We start from the raw sequence: 19,760 nt of genomic DNA on the forward strand, positions 1-19,760 counted from the left end.
CCCCGCGCGTGCCGCCAGCCGTGCCGTCGTCGAGCTCGTCGACTGGCAAACGCGTCGTTAGGTCCACGTGCTTGCGTAGAACGCGTAGGGTGCTCGGTTAGGATTATTGCACCGCCGTTCGCCGACGGCGAGGCAAAGCCGTGCCGCCGCCGTGAAGTCCCGCTGTCCGCCGCCGCTGACCATCCTCCGGCCGTCGCCAGCGACCGCGTAGGCCTCAAATGGATCCGCGCGCTCGTGCTGGTGCCGCAGCTGTCCCTCCCGGCCGCCTGACCTGCGCCGCTCGCCGCCGGCGGGCACGAACCGAGCCCCGGCCGGCCGCGCTGCGCAGTGTCCTGGGCGCGAGTCGATTTTGACTCGGGTCAAAATACGCCGGCCCCACTGTCAGTCGCAGCAGCTGGCCGAACCCGAGTGGAAAAAGGTTTATGGTATTTAAGTATTCAAAAAAATCGAAAATTGCGAAATGAATATTTATTTAGTTGATAAATCGGCTGAAAACTTGAAAAGTGCAGAGGAAATTGTGTAGAGCTCCAAATTTCCTAAAACCAATTTTGTTGGTTTTGTTGTATCATGATCTGTCCATTAAAAATACCAGTGGCCATGAAATGTGTGCTGTGAATTATTGAATTAATAAAATATGTCTAAGCTTTGATAATTTATAATTAAAGTTTGGTATTTCCAAAATTGATGAATCTAATTTTGTTGGCCTTGTATCATCATACTCTGCACATGAAAAATACTAGGTGTTGTGAAATGTATAATTAAATTTGTTCAATTAATGAAATGTGTTTAATCTTCAATAATTCATAAACAATTTTTGGTGAGTCCAAAATTTGTAAGTCCAACTTTGTTAATCTTGTTAAATTATGCCATGTTCAGTAAAAGTACTAGGGTTTATGAAATGCTTACTGAGGATTGGTGAATTGTCAAAATGGTTTCAATCTTTTAACATTTCATGTTTTGTTGGTCTATAAATAGAGTTGTGTAAATTATATTAGTGGGTTCCCTGTTTCCTTAAAAGGGTCACCAGTATAGTTAGTTTTCTTTTTAGATTTAAACTGAGAGTTAAGCTTAATCAATTTAGGAAGTTATTAAATGCTGAATAATAATTCAGATCAGGAAATCCTTAAGGCTTTTAACTCATGGCATAAGTGCATTGCATCTCCACTGTTGTCTTACAGTGAAGCATCTTTCGTTGCATGTCATTCATATTCATTACATTGCATGCGTGATTCTTTTAGGGAACTTCGACCCGGCGAGCGAGGCGAACGAGGCTGTCCCCGGAGGTTCCCGCAGTGGTGATCGTGACTCGGGTAGCTGTGAGCAGCAGCTAGGGCAGCAAGGCAAGCATCTATCATATTGCACCATGTCAATTGAAACTCTAATATGTTATCTACGCTTATGTATATATTGCATGTGTCGGGTTCCGATTTGGGTAGAACCTATGCCTATGCATTCTTCCATTTCGGTCACGTGTCATGTGTTATTCCATTGGAGCCTAGTGGTGTCGTCGAGGTCTAATGATAGTTCGCTATGCTTAGTGGTACTTAGGCTTTTCGGTAGAAGTCGACGACGGCGTCCACCGTTGTCGCGAGCCTAGGGCTTATTACTTGTTCACATTTGTGGTTATGTTGATGATGTGTCGGTTGGTGAGTGGTGAGTTGAGACGAGGTGTGGGCGGTGTTAGGGGTGTCATCTGCTCACGAGGAGTCCTCAGGCAGTTCGGGGAGGGAACCCGGACACCGTAGACCGCTTGCACCGGTTAAGCACCGATCGTCGGTGTAGTCGGCTTTAGCACTTACCTTACTCACCACATGCTGATATAATGGTAGGCGAGCTGATTACCTTCGCAGACGTGGTCATGTGGGCCTCGTCATAGACGGTGTGAGTCCGGTTTGAGTCCGGGCTTTTAGCGGTATTAGTTTGCTCGGGGAGTAGTTCTAATACCGCCGTGCCGAGCTATGGTTGATCCACATGGTTGGGCCTGGTTGGAAAAGGTTGTCACGGGTACCCCCTTGTGTGCATCTTAGCGGGTGGCACAAGTCGTATGGTCCCTGTGTCGTGTGGGTCCAGGAGTATCCCCCTGCAGGGTGTATAATCAGTTCGAACTGCCGCGCTCTCGGTCATGAGCATCGCTATCGCTTATCTCCACCGAGCGACCATGTTTGGTCGTAGAGTTTCGATGTGGGTTGTGGCATGGTTGGATTGGGGTGGTTTGGTTGGTATGTGGTTGGTGGTTTGGTGGTATTGGCTTACTTTTATACACTTGTCGTTTACATGTCTGATATGGTCAGTTGGTTAGCAAAGTTTGAGTTAGTGGTTAGTTAAGTCAGTTGCTTACACCTAGAGTCTAGGTTGCTTACCGCTTAATGAACTTAAACATGTCTTAATCCTGACTACAGCTTTAAATGTATGATCCTTGGAGTCGAGAATATATATATACTCATACTGTGTAAGACTTGCTAGTACCTTCGTACTAAGGGTGTTGCCCTTAAGTTGCTTTCAGGTTCGCAGGTTGGCGAGGAAGAGGCTGTGTTCGGCTACTTTGTGCCTGCCGATCAGGGTGGCGGGCCGGAGTAGCACCTTCTACTCCGAACTCCGGCGCTTTTGGTATGGAGCCTAAGGGCATACGGCTCCATACTCTTTTGTTGTATAGGTTTATTTTCCGCTGCGTAGTTGTGGTTGTTCCTCTTTTGTTGTAAATTGTGGAAGCAGTTGCTTGTTTAAGAATTGTAATCCAGTTTAATTACTTGCTCTCTATTAAACTGTGTTGTGATATTTGAGTTGGAAGGCATGTGTTCCGATCCTGGGTACAAAACACGTGCCGGGACTACCGCAATAGTATTCTGGTTAAGCGTCGAGGTTGTGATTATGAATAATGATCCTCCTGATGATTAATTAGAATACTATTTGGACGGTTCCTCACAACGCTCCACGGCGTCGACGGCGTGTGCACCAGTGCCCTGGCGCTCGGTACCTCAACCGGTGCAGACCGCATGCGGCGGACTTCATGGGTGGTCGCGCTATCTGATCCACATCTTCGTCAATAGCTCTGATGTCGGCTTGGACAGCACATGCATGCCATCCTCCACCGATCTCTAGTGAAATTGATGGTACTGGAGAGAAGAGGAGGCCATGAGAAACCAATTTTGTTAGTCGCTGGTAGTAGATGCTAGCTAGCGGCGATCAATTTGTGACCGACAGTGCTTTGTTTATTGGGAGAAGAGAGAGCAAGAAAACATAGGCGGTGGCTGTGTGCATTAGTTGTGACCTATGAGAATAGAGGTGGGTTAGGGCAAGCAAGTTTGGTGGGCTAGATGGGCCATGGGCCAGAAGATGGCAGCCCATCTCAATCTCTCCCTCTTGTTTCTTTTCTTTTTCTATTTAACTTGCGTTGTATTATAGCTCATCGATCTGGGTCATCAATCTGGATTAATTGGGGTCACGTTCCATGTTTCGATCTAACATCCGAAAGAACAGTACCCCCTTCAACCCACATTTTTGGACACCCTTGACCCCGACCTTCAACTCGATCAACCCAAGTTTCTGGTGACTATGAATAGAACTACCACCATATTTGGATCATATAACAATACAGGGATTGCCTTCGAATGAAATGATTTTGCATTAGTAGTAGCCACATGGGAAAATTATTTGGAAGAGCTAAAGAAAAGTTGTCAACATTTTTTTAAAAATTCTGGCTATGCAAAGAAACTATTGAGCTAAGTTCACTCAAAAGCTTAAGTTGATGAGAAAATATAGGCAATTCACTTATACTTTAACACTCCCCTTCACGTGGAGGCTCCCTTAGACCTTAGACGTGGAAATAGGAGTTGACTACCATTTTTTATTTAATTGCACCCGCCAAGACTCAAACTCGAGACCTCTAGCTCTAATACTATATTGAGCTGCATACACCAACCAGTTCACTTAAAAGTCTAAGTTGATAAGAAAAAGGTGAATAATCCACTTATACTTCAACAGAAACTCCTTTTGTCGTTGATTTTTCTGAGCTCCAGAGAACTGAACCAATCTAATTCTCTAATGGTGATTTGGATCTGCCTCATTCTTCGGCAGCATATTTGGTTGTTGGATGAGGTGGGTGGTACATCCGACCATGTTTAGGCGAACTGCCTCCATTACCATCGGTAATAGGTAAGTAATATGGGGGGTGTGGCTAATGCTATATTTAAATTCACGTCTTACATCCATTTAAGTTCATTAAAATGGAGTATAGATTATTAAGATAAATAACTTAATTTGCATATATACCTACTTTTGATACTATTCGGTGGTCGATAATTTATTTATGAGGATGTGCTTACGATGGTGCTAGTCTTTATCAATTATGTTATGTAGATTGTGGTAGTAAGTTGAAGTGTGTTGATTGATAATTACCTATGTTTTATTCTAGAATATATGGTGCGCTCGCTTATGGGTGTATGGTAATTGATTAATCATGTGCATCATGCTGCATTCATACCATCTCATGAGCATTATTCATGATTTCACATAAACCTAAAATTGGTGATGATTACGATGTTATGGGGATGGCTTTTAGATTTCATTGTCGTATACATATATATGCATATCATATGGAAATAAAAAGGCCGATCATTGCCATAGCGCCGTGACTAGTACCAGTACATAGAGTTAGATGAGATGTTGTCATCGTCCAACATTAAACTCTCAAATGGAATTGCATCATGGTATACTACATCCCCTTTCCGTCTGAAGAATATGAAACCTTAGAGAATTAGTACTATAATATATAGGTATTTTGGGTGTTTGTTTGGCAGTCGCCATGTCGAGAGGTTATACATCCTTGTTTGATTATGTAATGTTATGGGAGATTATATTAGCAGATGTTGTACTATGTGAAAGAGTACGTTTAGTTTTCCATATCTTGGCCCATCTTCAAGAATGAGATTTTGCTTCCCAATCTATGTTCTTTTTTATTGTACTAAGATATGTATATATTCATAGTTATTACTTGCTAGGTTTATCTCACCTTGTTAATTTTTTTACAGGTATGGTTATGTCATTTTGACGAGTATAATGAGATTAGGGTAAGAAGCTTGCACATCCCACACTGTTTGTAATCCGGATTACTATGAACTTCGCTAAGAATGTGACGCCTCAATTTGAGATAAGCTTCTGGTGTAAAGAAGTTTTAATTTCGTATGCGCTGTAAAGAGTTGTACAACTTAGTAAAGTCATATGGAGCATTGTCACTGCTTTATTTAATATTTATGTATTGTATTTTGTCTGGTCTGTGTCGTTGAGCCAGTTATACCTCAATATATAGAGTAGAGCATTGCAAATGCTCTTCGTACGGTTATCGTTGATTGCAATACTCTTTAGTTTTGCAATATAAATGAGATTTTATCGCTCCTTATATCCTTGTGAAAGATGCACTGTTTTCACCATGATTTGGACAAGCAAGTTGTGAAACCTACGATATAATGTGATGGCAATCTAAAATGTATTATCATTTTAAGCAAGAGTGTAATATTGAAAGTAACATAATCTAAACATGACCAAAATGTGCAAATAATCCATTACAAGTCCATCAGCGGCATGACATTCCCTCCCCTGCCATCGGTTGCATTGCCTTCTTCGTCTACTCAAGCCCCATTATCATTCATATGGATATTTCATGCGTTATGTTATTTTAATTGCATTGCTTGATGAATGCTCTCTTTTGTTACAAGCATATTATTTAAGTTAGAAAAAAATCGGATAGAAAGAATAATGGCCTAATTTTAGCTGAGTATCTAAGTTTTTAACGAAAAGCACATCGAATAAAAAACATTGAAAGAACAATGAGTATCTAACCATCGATCTTATTGTTGATTGATATTATTTTTCTCATAAATTTTTGGCCCCGTCACATTATTATTCATTTCACGTATGTATAATACATACGTGGTTGCTAGTAAGTACAGAGGCACGAATGCTATATTGGTGCCAGCGCGGTAGTGCTCGTTAAAGCTTGGTGTATGGGTTTGACTCCACAAGTTTTCACACTGAAAAATAGGAAATGTTATGCTATGACATAGGTATTCCTACTATTGTTAAGAATACTAAATTAACGAATTCTCTATCATATGGACAATTACCGTGTGTGCACATCATAAGTACAACGTTGGCAATTTTTTTTTGTCTCTAGGACATCTAAATGGTGTGGTTTGGTCTCTGGGACACCCTAACTCTTGATTTTGCTAGCTGAATAATGCGAATATGTGATTTTATTTGCAGGATACCGCACCAAATCTAATAATAATTTTATGCTAATGAGGAGAGAGAATGGTTTCAACATGACACCAAATGTCCTTGACCCTACCTGTTAATGGAGAGACAGAGAAAGGAAAGAGATGGGATTGGGACGATCGCTCTTGCTTTTGGCTGCCTCTCCTTCCCACATAGGTGTCATGCATCGCCGTGATGATCAGCTTTCAGCACTTCTCGAGTGTCGTTAGCGCCATCTGCATCTTGAGGATATTACGACGGAGGCCCTCGATTGCGACCATAGGGTCAGCACCCCTTGGAGGAGGCAATGAGTGGGCTTCTTTGCCTACTGAACTCGATGCCCACACAACAGTGGGCTCGTGATGGAGAGCACAACGGTGTGCACAAACGAGAGAAAATCAAGGAGCACCATTACAGGTGGGCTGAGTGTGTTGCATTGGGAGGGTCGGTTGAAACGGACCTCATAGACTAGGACGGGGAGGGGTTAGGCCATGCCACGACGAGGGTCTCAAAGCCATGCCGGAGCTCCGTTTCGTCCTCGGCCGTCGCCGCATTAGACAAACCAGGGTTATCACCGCATTGGATGGTTGTGGTTGTAACACCCAAAACTTCAAAATTTGTAGTAATTTAAAATTTTGCTAGAAATTAAATAAGTGGATTTCATTTTAGCTCTATAGGAAATTAATTTCTAAATTTAATTTGGAATAGGTTCAATGTTTGTCGCATTCATGCCGTTGTAGTTGCAATAAGGTTTTATTATGTGGGAAATTCTTTTTGCTAAAATTCGCTAGAGTTCGCTCGGTTAAAATCTCTTTTGGAAAATAAGTTTGAAAACCTAAAGCAAAGAAGAAAAAAAAAAAGATTTCTAAAATGGAAAACCCTTCCTGGGCCGTCTTCCCCGCGCCGGCCCAACCCGCCTCTTTCCCCCTCCCTTTTCTCTCCCGCCGTGGGCCGCGCCCCTCCTTTTTCCGCGGCGGCCCGCAGGCCGAGCCGGCCTACCGCGCCCACCGAGCCGCTCGCCTCCGCCCGCCTCACTGCCAAGTGGGCCCGGCTCTGAGCCGAGCCGCCCTCCCGCCCGAGCCGCCTAGCCGCCGGCTCGCCTTCTTCCTCATTCCGCCGCCGGACACCGACGCCCCCAAATCGCCGCGACCGTTTCAAATCGAAGCCTCCCCGTGCTTTAACTCTCCAATCAAACCACACCACCGTGATCGCCGCCCCCTATTTCCTCCATTTGAGCCGTTTCCCCCTTGAATACCCACTCGTTTGCATGGAAACCGAAGTTTTTAAGTGCTTTCAAGCCGCCGGCCGAATCTCCTCGAATCCGGCCGTTCCACTCCTCCTCTCGGGTATTTAAGAGCTCTATCGGCATCCTTGTTCGGTTCCGCACCCGAATACCCCATCTCCCCTCTCTCTTGTGCACGGATTCGAGCCGCCGCCGTCACCTCCATTGCCGCCGGTAAGGAGCTCGGTCGCCGCTCTTTTTCTCCTCAACCGAACCACGATTAAGCTCGTTCTTCGCTCTTTTGGTGCCGTCGGACCTCTAGGAGCTCACCCCGGCGCTTCTTGGAGCTTCACCCGCCGTCGAACGCCGTTCCCGCCGAGCCGCTTCACCTCCGCCCGCCGTTCTCCGTCGCCGGCCATCTTCGGACCTCCTCCGCCGCCGTCAAGCCCGCAGTAAGTTTCCCCGCGAGCTCCTCGTTGCTTTGCGCCAAGTCCCGAAGCAAACCGTGGCCGGATGCGCCTTTTGCGCATCGCCGGCGAGCCCGCCGCCGTCCCCGTCGTCGCCGGCCGCCGCTCCCACCGTTGAACCACCGGCGCCACCCCCTTTTTGATTTCCGGCCGTCGGATCCCGGTTCTTCGGCCCGGATTAGACCGGCCAATTTTTCATACCCCTTCGGTCCACCATGGACCGGTGGACCGATGCCCTTTCAGTGGTCCACAAGCCCGTGGACCAATTCCATGTCATTTCCAATTAAGAAATAATTCAGTAATTGTTTTATTGCGTCATAATCCAATTTCCAGTATAAAATTATTTCGGTTTACTCTCTGGAAAACATGTAAAATTTGCAGTATAGTCCCTACATCTTCAAAAGCTTATAACTTTTTGCTCGTAGCTCCGATTTTGGCGATTTTTGCGTCAAATCGTTTGTAGCGTCGTGTAGAATCTTTTTGTAGAGTTTTTGAATAGTTTAAGTACTGTTTGGTGTGCTGTTCTTAGAGTTTTGTTTGGTTTGTGTTTTTCCGGTCCGTCGTTTAGGAGCTGAGCAGTTCGGCAACCTCCAAGATCAAGTTTTCGAGGACTTTGAGCAGCAACCCGGTGAAGGCAAGTGCCCTTGAGCATTTCTATACCAGTTTTAGGACTTGCAGGTGTAGTTTTTATCCTTCATATGCATGCTGTCCAAAATGATATCCCATGCTAGGGTTTACTAGTTTTGTCTCGATATTTTTCCTTGTCGCCGTTGATGTATCAGGGTTAAGAAGATGGGTAGATCATGCTAGCGCTGTCCGGGTGGGAGAATGATTAATATTGACTAATGAACTATGTAACACTGTCCCGATGAAAAAAAAATGGTAATTCTTTTGTAGCAACATGGTATAGGTCTTCCCCAACAGAATGGATGGATTGTGGTGGTGCCTATGGCAAGTTTGTGTATGTATCTGTTTGGGGTCCTAAGGACCGGTTCTTGGGCATGTAACCAAGTTATATCCGTACAACCACGAGGCCTATATGGGTACGGCCTGGCCAAATAATTAGCGACCACCGATTTTGTGGGCATCACCGGTCGAGTATGTGGCACAAGAGGGGGCTTCTGCAGCGACTCGGTCGGCTGTTAGCGGTGAAACCTTAGTGGGTGCCTACAAATCGGCGGGAGTTTTGTAAAGGCCTTGTAGTGAGACCCCGACTCCTTACCCCGGAAGTATGGAGTAACAAGGGAATCACGACTCGTGGATCTGTGCAAACTCTGCAGAGTATCAAACTGGTCGATCAGCCGTGCTCACGGTCAAGAGCGAGCTTGGACTTCTTCAAGATTAGTTGGATCTGGGTTTTGGTATGGTTGGTCGGGTAGCCACTTTGGGGTAACCGGGTATGGGATACCCGGTGAGTCAAATCCCTTTGGTTATAGCAAGTGTCTTCACACCTAGTAAATAGGATGCCTGTTGCTGGGAGTATAGGTTAAGGCATCGTTTTGGTTGCTTAGTGCTGATAACCCCTGTCAAGCCTTTTTCTTGTCGAAAGCCTCATACCCTGCTTTCCCCTGCACTTGCGGAGTACAACCTTTTGTACTCACCCTTGTTATTTCTCCCCTGCATTCTCCCGCCATTCAGAAGCTGCCTTTGAAGCTGGTACCTTCGACCTCGATGACTTCGATCCCGAGCTGCTGTTCTAGGCTGTGGAGCCCCCGGTTGACGTCTTCGCCTGTGGAAGCTAGAGCCGCTGACGCTGAAGACCCCTCTTGTCTCCCGCTGTGTTTTCTTTCAGACCCTCGGGTCATTTTGTAATAAGGTTAAGTTCGATGTATCTTTTGCACTGTGATGATATCACTAATGATGTAAGCGCATGTATGGAAGTTGTTCCTGGCATACATGTGTTGTACCCGGTTTTGTTCCCTTTAAAACTGGGTGTTACAGTGGTGTTTCAGTGGGAAGCAAGAAGAAGAAATAAAAAGAAAGGAAGGAGGAGAAGGAAAGGAAAGAGAGAGGGAAGAGGCTGACAAGTGGGACCCGCTTGGCGATGAGATCAAGAGAGGGTGTTTCTCACAAGAAGAAAGGTAAGGGCAATAAGGTCTTTTCACTTACCCTTTCTCTTAGAAATGATTATTTTATTAGGTGTGGTGTCCTCCAAACAAAATCATATAGTTGCAGTGTCCACACAAAATATAGAGTTAGAAACCAAACCATATTATTTGGTACCCTACGGACAAATTTGCCAAAAATATTTCACCTGAATTTTACATAACCTACCTTTTACCTTCCTCGACAACGTCTATTTTAAGGCTTTTGTTAGATGCTGCCAAGCGAAAAGAAGGATGATTGTACTAACCTAGTTACATATTGTTTGATCTTCTAATGATTTTTTGGTTAAGTTTGAGTCCATACCAGATCAGTACGTGTACGTTATACTCCAGACTCCAGTATCTGTTCTCATGAGTCATGACAACCAAAAAATCCTCAACTCAAATACTGCATTCCCCAGGCACCTCCCTGCAAAACTGCGTCCTCTCCATCCTTCTTCGTATGAGGCAGCTCGTGCTCGTCCGAGCGTGACACCCACCCGCAGGCTCGCGGCCGCCTCCCTCTGCCCAGATCTCGCCGCCGCCGAGATGCCCCGCCGCGGCGCCTTGCCCCTCCTACTCCTCTTCGCGGCCGCCCTCCTCGCCGTCGCGTACGCCTCCGAGTCTGACCACAAGGTGCGTGCCTCGACACCCCCTCCTCCCCAAACCTAGATCCGAACACCCCTTGGCTGGATCCGTCGACGCGGCGCGCCGAATCTGGGCGCGGCGCGCGGTTGGGACGTGGCCCGCAGCGCGGTCCCGGGCCGCGTGGTTTTCGGCGAGCGTTGGGAGCTGCGTGCTTAGTTCGAGGCGACGGCTTTGATCTGTAGCACTGTGATGCGAAGGGCTGGACGCTTACATATTTGGAGGTTATGCGCGAGACGATGGTTTGAGGGTTGTTTGAGAATTTGGGCTGCTTTAGGATGCCAATTGATCTCGCTTGCTATGAAAGTGCAGGGGGGAAATTAACAGAGCCACATTCGAAGAAAAAATGTTTTTGGTTGTGTACAGTTGCAAAACAGCTACATTTGTGTATAGAAAACAGCTGTTTTGTACCAATATAGGCTTTTAATCTGATTTAAGATAGACGGGTGATTTTCAATCGCTTACCATTTACTTGTCAAATTGAATATTTTTGGTGGTGCATCCACATTATGAGATGGTGCATCTTAGTCTTTTTCTCTTGGTGCATTTTATGTTTAGGAATCGGTGCAGTGCATGAATATCTTTGAGGGCTTACAGTTGTAATGTTACACCTTGACGTGGCAGTTATAGTGGGTGGTTGAGTAAAGTCTCCCTAATCCCAATATTGGGGAGAATAATAGTTGAACATGCAGTGGTAACAATTTGCTTGATAGTTTAAAAAGCAAAAGTTGGGAACTTTGGAAGGAGGGTAGCACAAGAATTTTCCAACATAAAGAGTTATCCACGATTTCACTTCTTGCCAAGATCAAAGAGGAGTGTTGGACTTGGGTTTTAGTGAGGGCGAAAGTCTTAGTGCAAATAATCCTGGGAGAGTAATCGCCTAATCGGTTCTCTTCTGCTCCAGGCCTGTTTCATGGCCACCTTCTATAACTTTGTTGCCCTTCTGGGCTTGTACATCTCCATTCTTCATTGCTTCACCTTTGTTGAATTATTATTAAATAACTGAGGATACATTACTGTCCACACTATTTTACTCATAACTATGGACCAATTTGGGATTGGATTCAGCAGGGTGACATCCAAATAATCTTAATTGCAGTCATGTCTTGGACTCTTTCTGGTAGTAATTTGATCTTGCACAATAATTTATTTTTTGCTGATTGCAGCTGTATGTAGTTTCCCCAAAATAATTACTTGCATATGCTTCTATACGTTGACTGTTGCCCAGTGGGGGGTGACCAGTACTTCTGTAACGATGGGGCATACTTTCATCAGCATTAAACTTGCGATTAGTAAGTTCAAAAACATATATGTGTGGAACTCGTTATAGATTGTTAGCATGGTAAAGTGCTATGTCCCACGAACTATGGACCATGCTATCTTATGGCGTTGAATAACATTTAGTTGATGGTAGCCCTGCAGACATAATTTTATTGATCTTTAATCCTGTTCTCTTTGTTTGAAGTTTATATTGTGTCAACCTCAGAGCGGAGCGGTCCTGGAACATACATGAGAAATAAATAGTTAGCTCTCCATTTGGCGTTTAGCATGTGTTTCAAAGCACCTTTAGCATATTACTTTTGGTTATCTTAACTAAATGTAAACTTTCTTTTGGAATGTTATATTTGATCAGATATGACAAATCTAGTCATTTTATTATATTTGATATGTATACTTTGTAACTCATAACTCTATAACTACGATGCACTATGATATTTGATAATTAGTTATGAAGAAATCTTGATGTTTCTATTAAGTGTTGCTGTTATTTCAAAGAAAGTTAAGTAATATATGAAATTCGCGTTTGGAATCCACCTCATAGCTAACAATAGCCTAAGCGTGCAATATAAGACAATGTCATAATGTTTGGCCTTTTCTTTTCTTGCTAGAAGGCTGCTCTGTGTTAAGTCTTATCAAACATGCATCTGTCTTTCTGATGGTTAGCGATCAGAAATAATGGAACCCCTTTTTGCTAATTGTCAAATTCTTGAAGGATGACTTAAGAAATCTCAGAATGACCATGATCCATGTTCTTCTCTATGTCTTACACTTGATTCTACAATATAATGATTCAGAAAACTTTATTGTTTCTTGTGACCAACTTAATGTTGCAGTCTTTTTAGAATTTAAGTTTCACTGATTTCCAATCATACCGAGAACATCTTCTCTCTACTAACACATTACAGCTGCTGCTTACTTTTCTTATGTGCAGTACAAAGCAGAAGAACCGGTTAAGCTATGGGTAAACAAGGTTGGCCCGTACAATAACCCTCAAGAAACATACAACTATTACAGCCTCCCATTTTGTCAACCATCTGAAAACCCTGCACATAAATGGGGTGGTCTCGGAGAGGTCCTAGGTGGAAATGAGCTGATTGATAGTCAGATCGATATAAAGTTCTTAAGTATGTTGACCTTATTTTCACATCCTCCTTGAATTTGTTTAATTTTGGATCATGCATCAATGCATATTCTTTCCCATTTCGGACCGACTATTCATTTGAATGTTTCTTTTGTTCTAGAAAATGTGGACAAGGGCTCCATTTGCACAATTGAACTTGATGGTGCAAAAGTTCAGCAATTTACTGATGCTATTGAGAGCTCATATTGGTTTGAGCTTTTCATAGGTATGGGAATTTGTATTTAGTTTGATGTGGCTGCACATGGTTTTCTTGTTTTGGATGCTATTTGTTGTTTCTGATATTCTTTGTATCCATATTTCACACCATTGCTTGCTGTGGTCGAATCACCTAGATGATCTGCCATTGTGGGGTACGTAATTCTAAACATAAATGCCATTTCTGTTGCATAAATTCGTCCTGCTTTTTATATTCTTTTTTAATGGAGGTGAGTTGTCATCTGAGCAGGTTTTGTTGGGGAGACTGACAAAAACAATGAAAACAAGCACTACCTTTACACTCACAAGAACATTGTTGTTAAATACAATGGTAACAGGGTATGTTATGCATATAACCTTAAAAAGATTAGCTGAGACCTATATGTTAGCTAATTTAATTTCCTTGTAGATAATTCATGTCAATCTCACTCACGAATCACCTAAGCTTCTTGAAGCTGGGAAAAAATTGGACATGACATATTCAGTAAAGTGGGTGCAAACAAATGTGGCATTTGCACGGCGTTTTGAAGTTTACTTGGACTACCCGTTCTTTGAACACCAGGTAAGTCTTTTTTGCATCAGAGGCAACCAATCATTTTATAAGAATACCTTGGTCTTCTTTCCTTGGCTCGGTGTTGATTCTTACAAAGTTGGACTTTGCTTTCTGTCTAAAGGAATTACAAGACGGCTGACTTTTGGTTCTTTTTCCATCTTCAGATTCATTGGTTCTCCATCTTCAATTCATTCATGATGGTTATCTTCTTGACTGGTTTAGTTTCAATGATATTGATGAGGACACTAAGAAATGATTATGCGAAATACGCTCGTGAAGATGATGATCTGGAGTCACTTGTAAGTTTTGAATCTGAAGTCTGGAGCACCAGTTTACTTATATATTCCTTTGCTAACAGAACTCATTGTTTTCACTTTTGTGTCTCTTAGAGCCTATATGAAAGTTTGACCATTATCACATGTGAGCAATCTAATATTCAGAAAGAAAAACTTAATTGGTTAGGCAACCATCAAGTTGAACTCTACGAATGCCACAGTGAAAAGTTTTTCTTCACTGGATGGATTGTTAATAAGTAAAATATGATTTTTGTTCTTTTTCAGGAGAGAGATGTTAGTGAGGAATCTGGATGGAAGCTTGTCCATGGAGATGTATTTCGTCCTCCTCGCAGTCTCATGTTTCTTTCTTCTCTTGTTGGTATTGGTACTCAGCTAGCGGCTCTTATCCTGCTTGTTATTGTGTTGGCCATTGTTGGCATGTTATACGTGGGGTAAGCTGAAAACCAGCTTTTTTATGTCCTTTTCTCTGATGTGAGAAATGTAGTAGGTGCATACTTGATAATAGTTTTTGGAGTAATTGATATGTTCATCTGGAGCTGAAGATTGTGAATGAGAATAACTGTGCTTTGAAAAATTGCTTTTGTTTTGCACTGAAGTAAAGCGAACTTTCTTTAGATGAAATGATATTGTACATTCCGTATCTTTGGTAGGTCATTAACCTCATTATTTAACTTTACTAGGGCTCCTTCTTAGTACTTAAATGCACAACTCTAGCTGCCATAAGGCATGTTGCGCAAGAGCAACCCAGAAATTCAGAGAAAAGAAAATCCATTTACTGTCCAGACTTGGAGAACATGTTTGTAACATAGGAATTACTATTTACTAGTATGCTGCTTTCATCATTATGTGAATATGTCGGTAATGTAGATCTAAAACTGTTCGTAGAGATGAGCATATATGCTCTATTTGTCAGACAAGGAGCAATCATCATGACCTTTGCCATGTGCTGCACTCTTACAGATTTCATTGCTTGATCAACAGTAATAATTTTTCAGCCTGTATGAGTTTGCATTAGCATCCCCCACCCCCTCACACTGAAATACTGTGCTCTATTTGTCAGACGAGGATCTATCATCACAACCTTTATCGTGTGCTATGCTCTTACATCTTTCATCTCTGGATATATTAGTGGTGGCCTCTATTCAAGGAATGGTGGTATGATTCTGCACGAATTTTTATTTTATTTGTTATGGTCCTTTGTTGAACTTCCCTGTGTTATTCTGCTATACTGAAAAGATTCTTGAATTTTAACTTTCTTGTTTCCCAGTTCTTTATCTCCATCTCTGAATGCATTACTTTATTCCATGGCAGGCAAAAACTGGATAAAGGCTATGATCTTTACAGCATCCCTTTTTCCATTCTTGTGCTTTTCGATTGGATTAATGTTAAACACTATTGCTATCTTCTACCGATCATTAGCAGCTATACCATTTGGCACAATGGTTGTCATATTTGTCCTTTGGGCTTTCATTTCCTTCCCGTTGGTGCTGTTGGGAACTGTAGTTGGTAGAAACTGGAGTGGTGCTCCCAGCAACCCATGCCGTGTAAAAACTATTCCACGCCCTATTCCTGAGAAGAAGTGGTACCTTACACCTTCTGTTATCTCATTGATGGGTGGGCTTCTCCCCTTCGGCAGCATCTTCATTGAGATGTACTTTGTGTTCACTTCATTCTGGAACTACAAGGTAAAGAAAAAACAATATATTGATGAATGTTCCACCTCTCGGAAGTACGTTTTGTTTCAATAACTGGCATTTAGAAAGATGTACTACTTTCTTTGTTCAAGAAGCTTGGTTGATTTTTACTGATGTAATTCTTCCATAAAAAACCTCAGAAAGTCATGTCTGTACATCAGTTCATTTCTTTTAGTTTGAACGGATATTGAGTCCAATTCTTGGTTCCGTGGCAGGTGTACTATGTTTATGGTTTCATGCTGCTGGTCTTTGTCATCCTCATAATAGTCACCATATGTGTCACTATTGTGGGAACTTATTTCTTGTTGAATGCTGAGAACTATCATTGGCAATGGACATCATTCTTGTCAGCTGCATCTACCGCCTTATATGTATATCTATACTCCATATACTATTATCATGTGAAGACAAAGATGTCGGGCTTTTTCCAGACGAGCTTCTACTTTGGTTACACCTTGATGTTCTGTCTTGGACTTGGGATACTTTGCGGTGAGCTTTCAAACTTACTACTGTTCATTCACTTTGAAGTTATCATTTATCTTGTTTTGACATCCTTTAATGTGCATGTAGGTGCTGTTGGCTATCTGGGTTCCACTCTATTTGTGAGGAGAATCTACAGAAATATCAAATGCGACTAAACTTCTGCTACTTGCTGGTAGATGCTGTTAGCAAATCATGTCTTGTCGCAGTCTGATGCGGAGTAATACCTATAAGATTCTGATCAACTTTTGGAACTACACAGGAGGTGGCACTCCCATTGTTTACTCTTTTTTATCCTTTTTTTGGCTTATCTATTTTCTTTATGGAACTGCCCTGATAAATGTATACCTATGATAGTTCGGGAATTAGTGAGTACTGGGAAGTACATGTAGGTTCTCATTTTGTGGGGTCTCTTTTGGTCAGTTGTAGGAGTTCATTGATGAATATTACCGCAGTGCAGATTCCAGTGGGCTAGATTTGTCCATTTTTCATGTACACATGTAGTATAAGCAAGCTAATATATTGAACTTACATATGTCATTAACAGGTTCGATTTGGTTGTGTGGTTGCAATTTGCGAGCACTGTTGAAGCAAAAATTGCACAATATGTTTGTTCCAGTCGTTTGAGTTTGCCTACTTGCTGAATTCTTTCGCAAATTACAGTTCTAGGCCTACCGTTTTTTAGTCAGTTTCTCTTCACCAATCTGGTTGTAGTTGTATAGTGAATTGGCTATTCGGGATTCTAGCGGTAATGTTGTGCTTCACTTTATGCATTTTACACCGGTCAGAAATAAGCCATGCCCTGAAGGCATCAAATCTGATGACTTTAAATGTCTCCACTCATATAGCTTGCTTGTTACTTGTTATAGACATTATGGCCCCGTTTGGTTAGCAGAATCGGACCCGTTTCCTGAGCGAAACGGGCCGACGCGAACCAAACCGGCGAGCAACTCCCAATTCTCTCAGGAAACACGGTCGAAACTCGGGCTGCCAGCCATGCCCTCAAATTCCTTGGCCTCATGTTCTCAGCAGGGGTTGCCTCCTCCGTGCTGGCTGCCCCTGGAGGTGCTAGGTGGCGATGGAGGCGACGGCGTGGTGGCAGCACAGCATGGCGAGGGAGGATATCGGGAGCAAAGTGAAGGGGGACGGGGAGCAGTTGACTCAGAGCGAGCCCTTGGTACATCCAATCGGCGGTGGCCCCTTGGTACATCCAATCGGCGGTGGCGAGGGCATGATGAGATCCCAACTGATTGACACAGCTGCCTCGCTACCCGCTGATCTGCTGCAAGCTGAAGCCACTTGTGTTACTTGCTGCTCGTTGCTGAGCTACATACTCTCTCTCCCCCACCCTTCTCCATTGTGATTCCCGTGACCTGAAGAAATTGTGGTTGGGATTTGGATCTAATCTACGAAGCAGTAGAACATAATCTTATGGTTCGGTGAATAGGTTCTTTGTTGGATGGCAGGTTGTTCTTTGGTTGCGATTACATATCTTCTTTAATGCAACATTGTTCTTTGGTTCTTTGCCAAGGTGAGCTAGCTACACCCGGTTGGCCGTGGCTACGTGTTTAGGCTCCTTTGGTGTGCACAGCTATGCAACAGTAAGTCTGAACATCCCTAGAAATGGTTTAAGTCTGGGATGATGAGTACATAAAAGGAAATACAGTCCATATAATTGATTTTGCAATTTGTTGTGATTCTGGTATCTGAATCAATACTAGTCTTTTCTGGATTGTTGGGACGAATTCTAGCAGGTATTGTTTCTGAAAAGGTTATACTTTTGCCAACTGCCGTTGCAAATTGACACCAGCTGGCACATTTCAAAATTCAGTGCATCAATTGATCGAAATCATGACAGTTTGATTGAAATTCTGTCTAGGATCGAATGGGTCTGTCAGGCAAGCTGCCTTGGACAATTGTTGGCACTCATTTCCAATGTTTTACTGCAACAAAAAAACAGCAAAGCAACACAAAGGCAAAATAATCAATTGCACTATCACCATCTCTTTTAAAAAATTGAATTCAGTCAGCTAGCCAAACAATTTTGGTTTATTAGATAAATATTTTAAAAAAGAATTTGAAACTGAAACTTTCTAAAAGAACATGGATTCCTTCCAAATGGGATGTCGAGGGTTAGTATCTGATAATGATTCTGCGGTGTATCAGTCGATCGGCATGTGCACTACGTTTACAGTGTGATGACCTCGAGAACACTATAGGTTATCTAGGTTTAGATCTCTCGAAGAATAATAGCCTTATATCATGTATATTTTGTTATGAGTGTTTGTAAACTGGTTACATATGAGTCCTCCCTCAATCCTAGACCACTTCTTCTCTTTATATACAAGAGAAGAAGAATTTATAAATGGGCCTCTTTCCGTAGATCCATACCTAACTAGTTATTATTTTCTCAAGCCATCACCACGCAGAACGCGCGCTACACCTTGCGCTAGTGGTACTGCAGAGTCTGTCCCATCCCTATGGACGTCTCCACTTTTATTTTACCTTGGTAACCTTGCTTGTCCCCCTGTCGTGAGCCACGAGCTTATCTGCTAAGCCGTTTCGTCCTAGCCTACCGTGAGCCCGCCTACGAACTCGTTTACTTGCCTGATTGTTCTACAGACCCTGTCCCATCTGTCGCGCGACATCAAGTCAGTCCGTAAAACCCCACTCTATAGCATTTAATGCTTTGGGACAGGGCACTGTACATCTGCGCCGGTCATAACTTTGTTCGCTGAAGAGAGGTGCCTTGGGAAGGAAAACACTTGAGTAGAAATTAATAAATGCAGTTAGATAGGTGATGTATGGACGTTCTGCTACCAATAAGGACTGGTCGTGGGATCACATTATATCGCAAGGAGGCTGGTCGTGCAAGCCTCACGTTGGTCAAGCAAGCTTTGACTTGGTCGTGCGATAGACCAGGGTTCAGTAAATATCCCCCCACCGGTCGTCATACCCCTCATGGAGCCTGTTAGCCAGGACGTCCCCTTATTCAGTACTCCGACAGTAGCCTTCAATCTTCCCCGTGATCGTGGTTAGGTCTGGTCATACCACTTGGGTCTCGTGGGAACATAGTCCACCCAGAGAGTGGTCGTAAACGCCGTTAGCCTTCAGAGTTTGATTCTGAACTTCACGTCACGTCACGTAGGGAAGTTAAGCGTCATAAGAAAAAGAGAGAGACATTGATTGTCGCTGGGCTCGAGGGACTTTCAGTTCCTCATGTGTGCCCCCTTGGATTTCGAGCGGTTCGGATGTCGCGTCCGTTGAGGTTCCTCAGTACTCCCTAGAGTGAGGTGTCATGACGAGATGTGTATAAAAAATGAAGGTGTTGGTGCCCAGACGCCGCCACGCAAGCACGGGTTTGACCAGGGCGTGGCCATGAGCCCCCTGGATAGGAAATGATAGGATCACGGGGACATTTCTCGCAGTGGTTCCACCTTCCACCATAGGCGT

The 19,760-nt window shown here is 43.3% G+C and overlaps 1 protein-coding gene across 1 annotated transcript; it reads left to right on the forward strand.

Annotated features, from left to right (window-relative positions):
* The first annotated feature begins 10,523 nt into the window (after positions 1-10,523).
* Positions 10,524-16,921, forward strand: LOC133886715 (transmembrane 9 superfamily member 1-like). Its single transcript, XM_062326509.1, has 12 exons — positions 10,524-10,658; positions 12,880-13,072; positions 13,190-13,294; positions 13,422-13,439; positions 13,535-13,623; positions 13,694-13,846; positions 14,002-14,136; positions 14,398-14,564; positions 15,194-15,288; positions 15,445-15,818; positions 16,043-16,316; positions 16,398-16,921. The coding sequence occupies exons 1-12, from the start codon at positions 10,572-10,574 to the stop codon at positions 16,463-16,465; spliced, it is 1,758 nt and encodes a 585-aa protein (XP_062182493.1). The 5' UTR covers positions 10,524-10,571; the 3' UTR covers positions 16,466-16,921.
* The last annotated feature ends 2,839 nt before the right edge of the window (positions 16,922-19,760 follow it).

The sequence above is a fragment of the Phragmites australis genome, chromosome 12 (genome assembly GCF_958298935.1).
Source record: "Phragmites australis chromosome 12, lpPhrAust1.1, whole genome shotgun sequence".
In the NCBI taxonomy this organism is placed as follows: Eukaryota; Viridiplantae; Streptophyta; class Magnoliopsida; order Poales; family Poaceae; genus Phragmites; species Phragmites australis.

What these genes read in the sequence shown, in the direction of transcription:
- LOC133886715 (XM_062326509.1), top strand. Translation starts at nt 10,572, where the DNA reads ATGCCCCGCCGCGGCGCCTTGCCCCTCCTACTCCTCTTCGCGGCCGCC. An exon ending in ACCCGTTCTTTGAACACCAG is followed by an intron (nt 13,847 to 14,001) that starts GTAAGTCTTTTT and finishes TTCCATCTTCAG; the next exon opens with ATTCATTGGTTCTCCATCTT. An exon ending in CCTCTATTCAAGGAATGGTG is followed by an intron (nt 15,289 to 15,444) that starts GTATGATTCTGC and finishes ATTCCATGGCAG; the next exon opens with GCAAAAACTGGATAAAGGCT.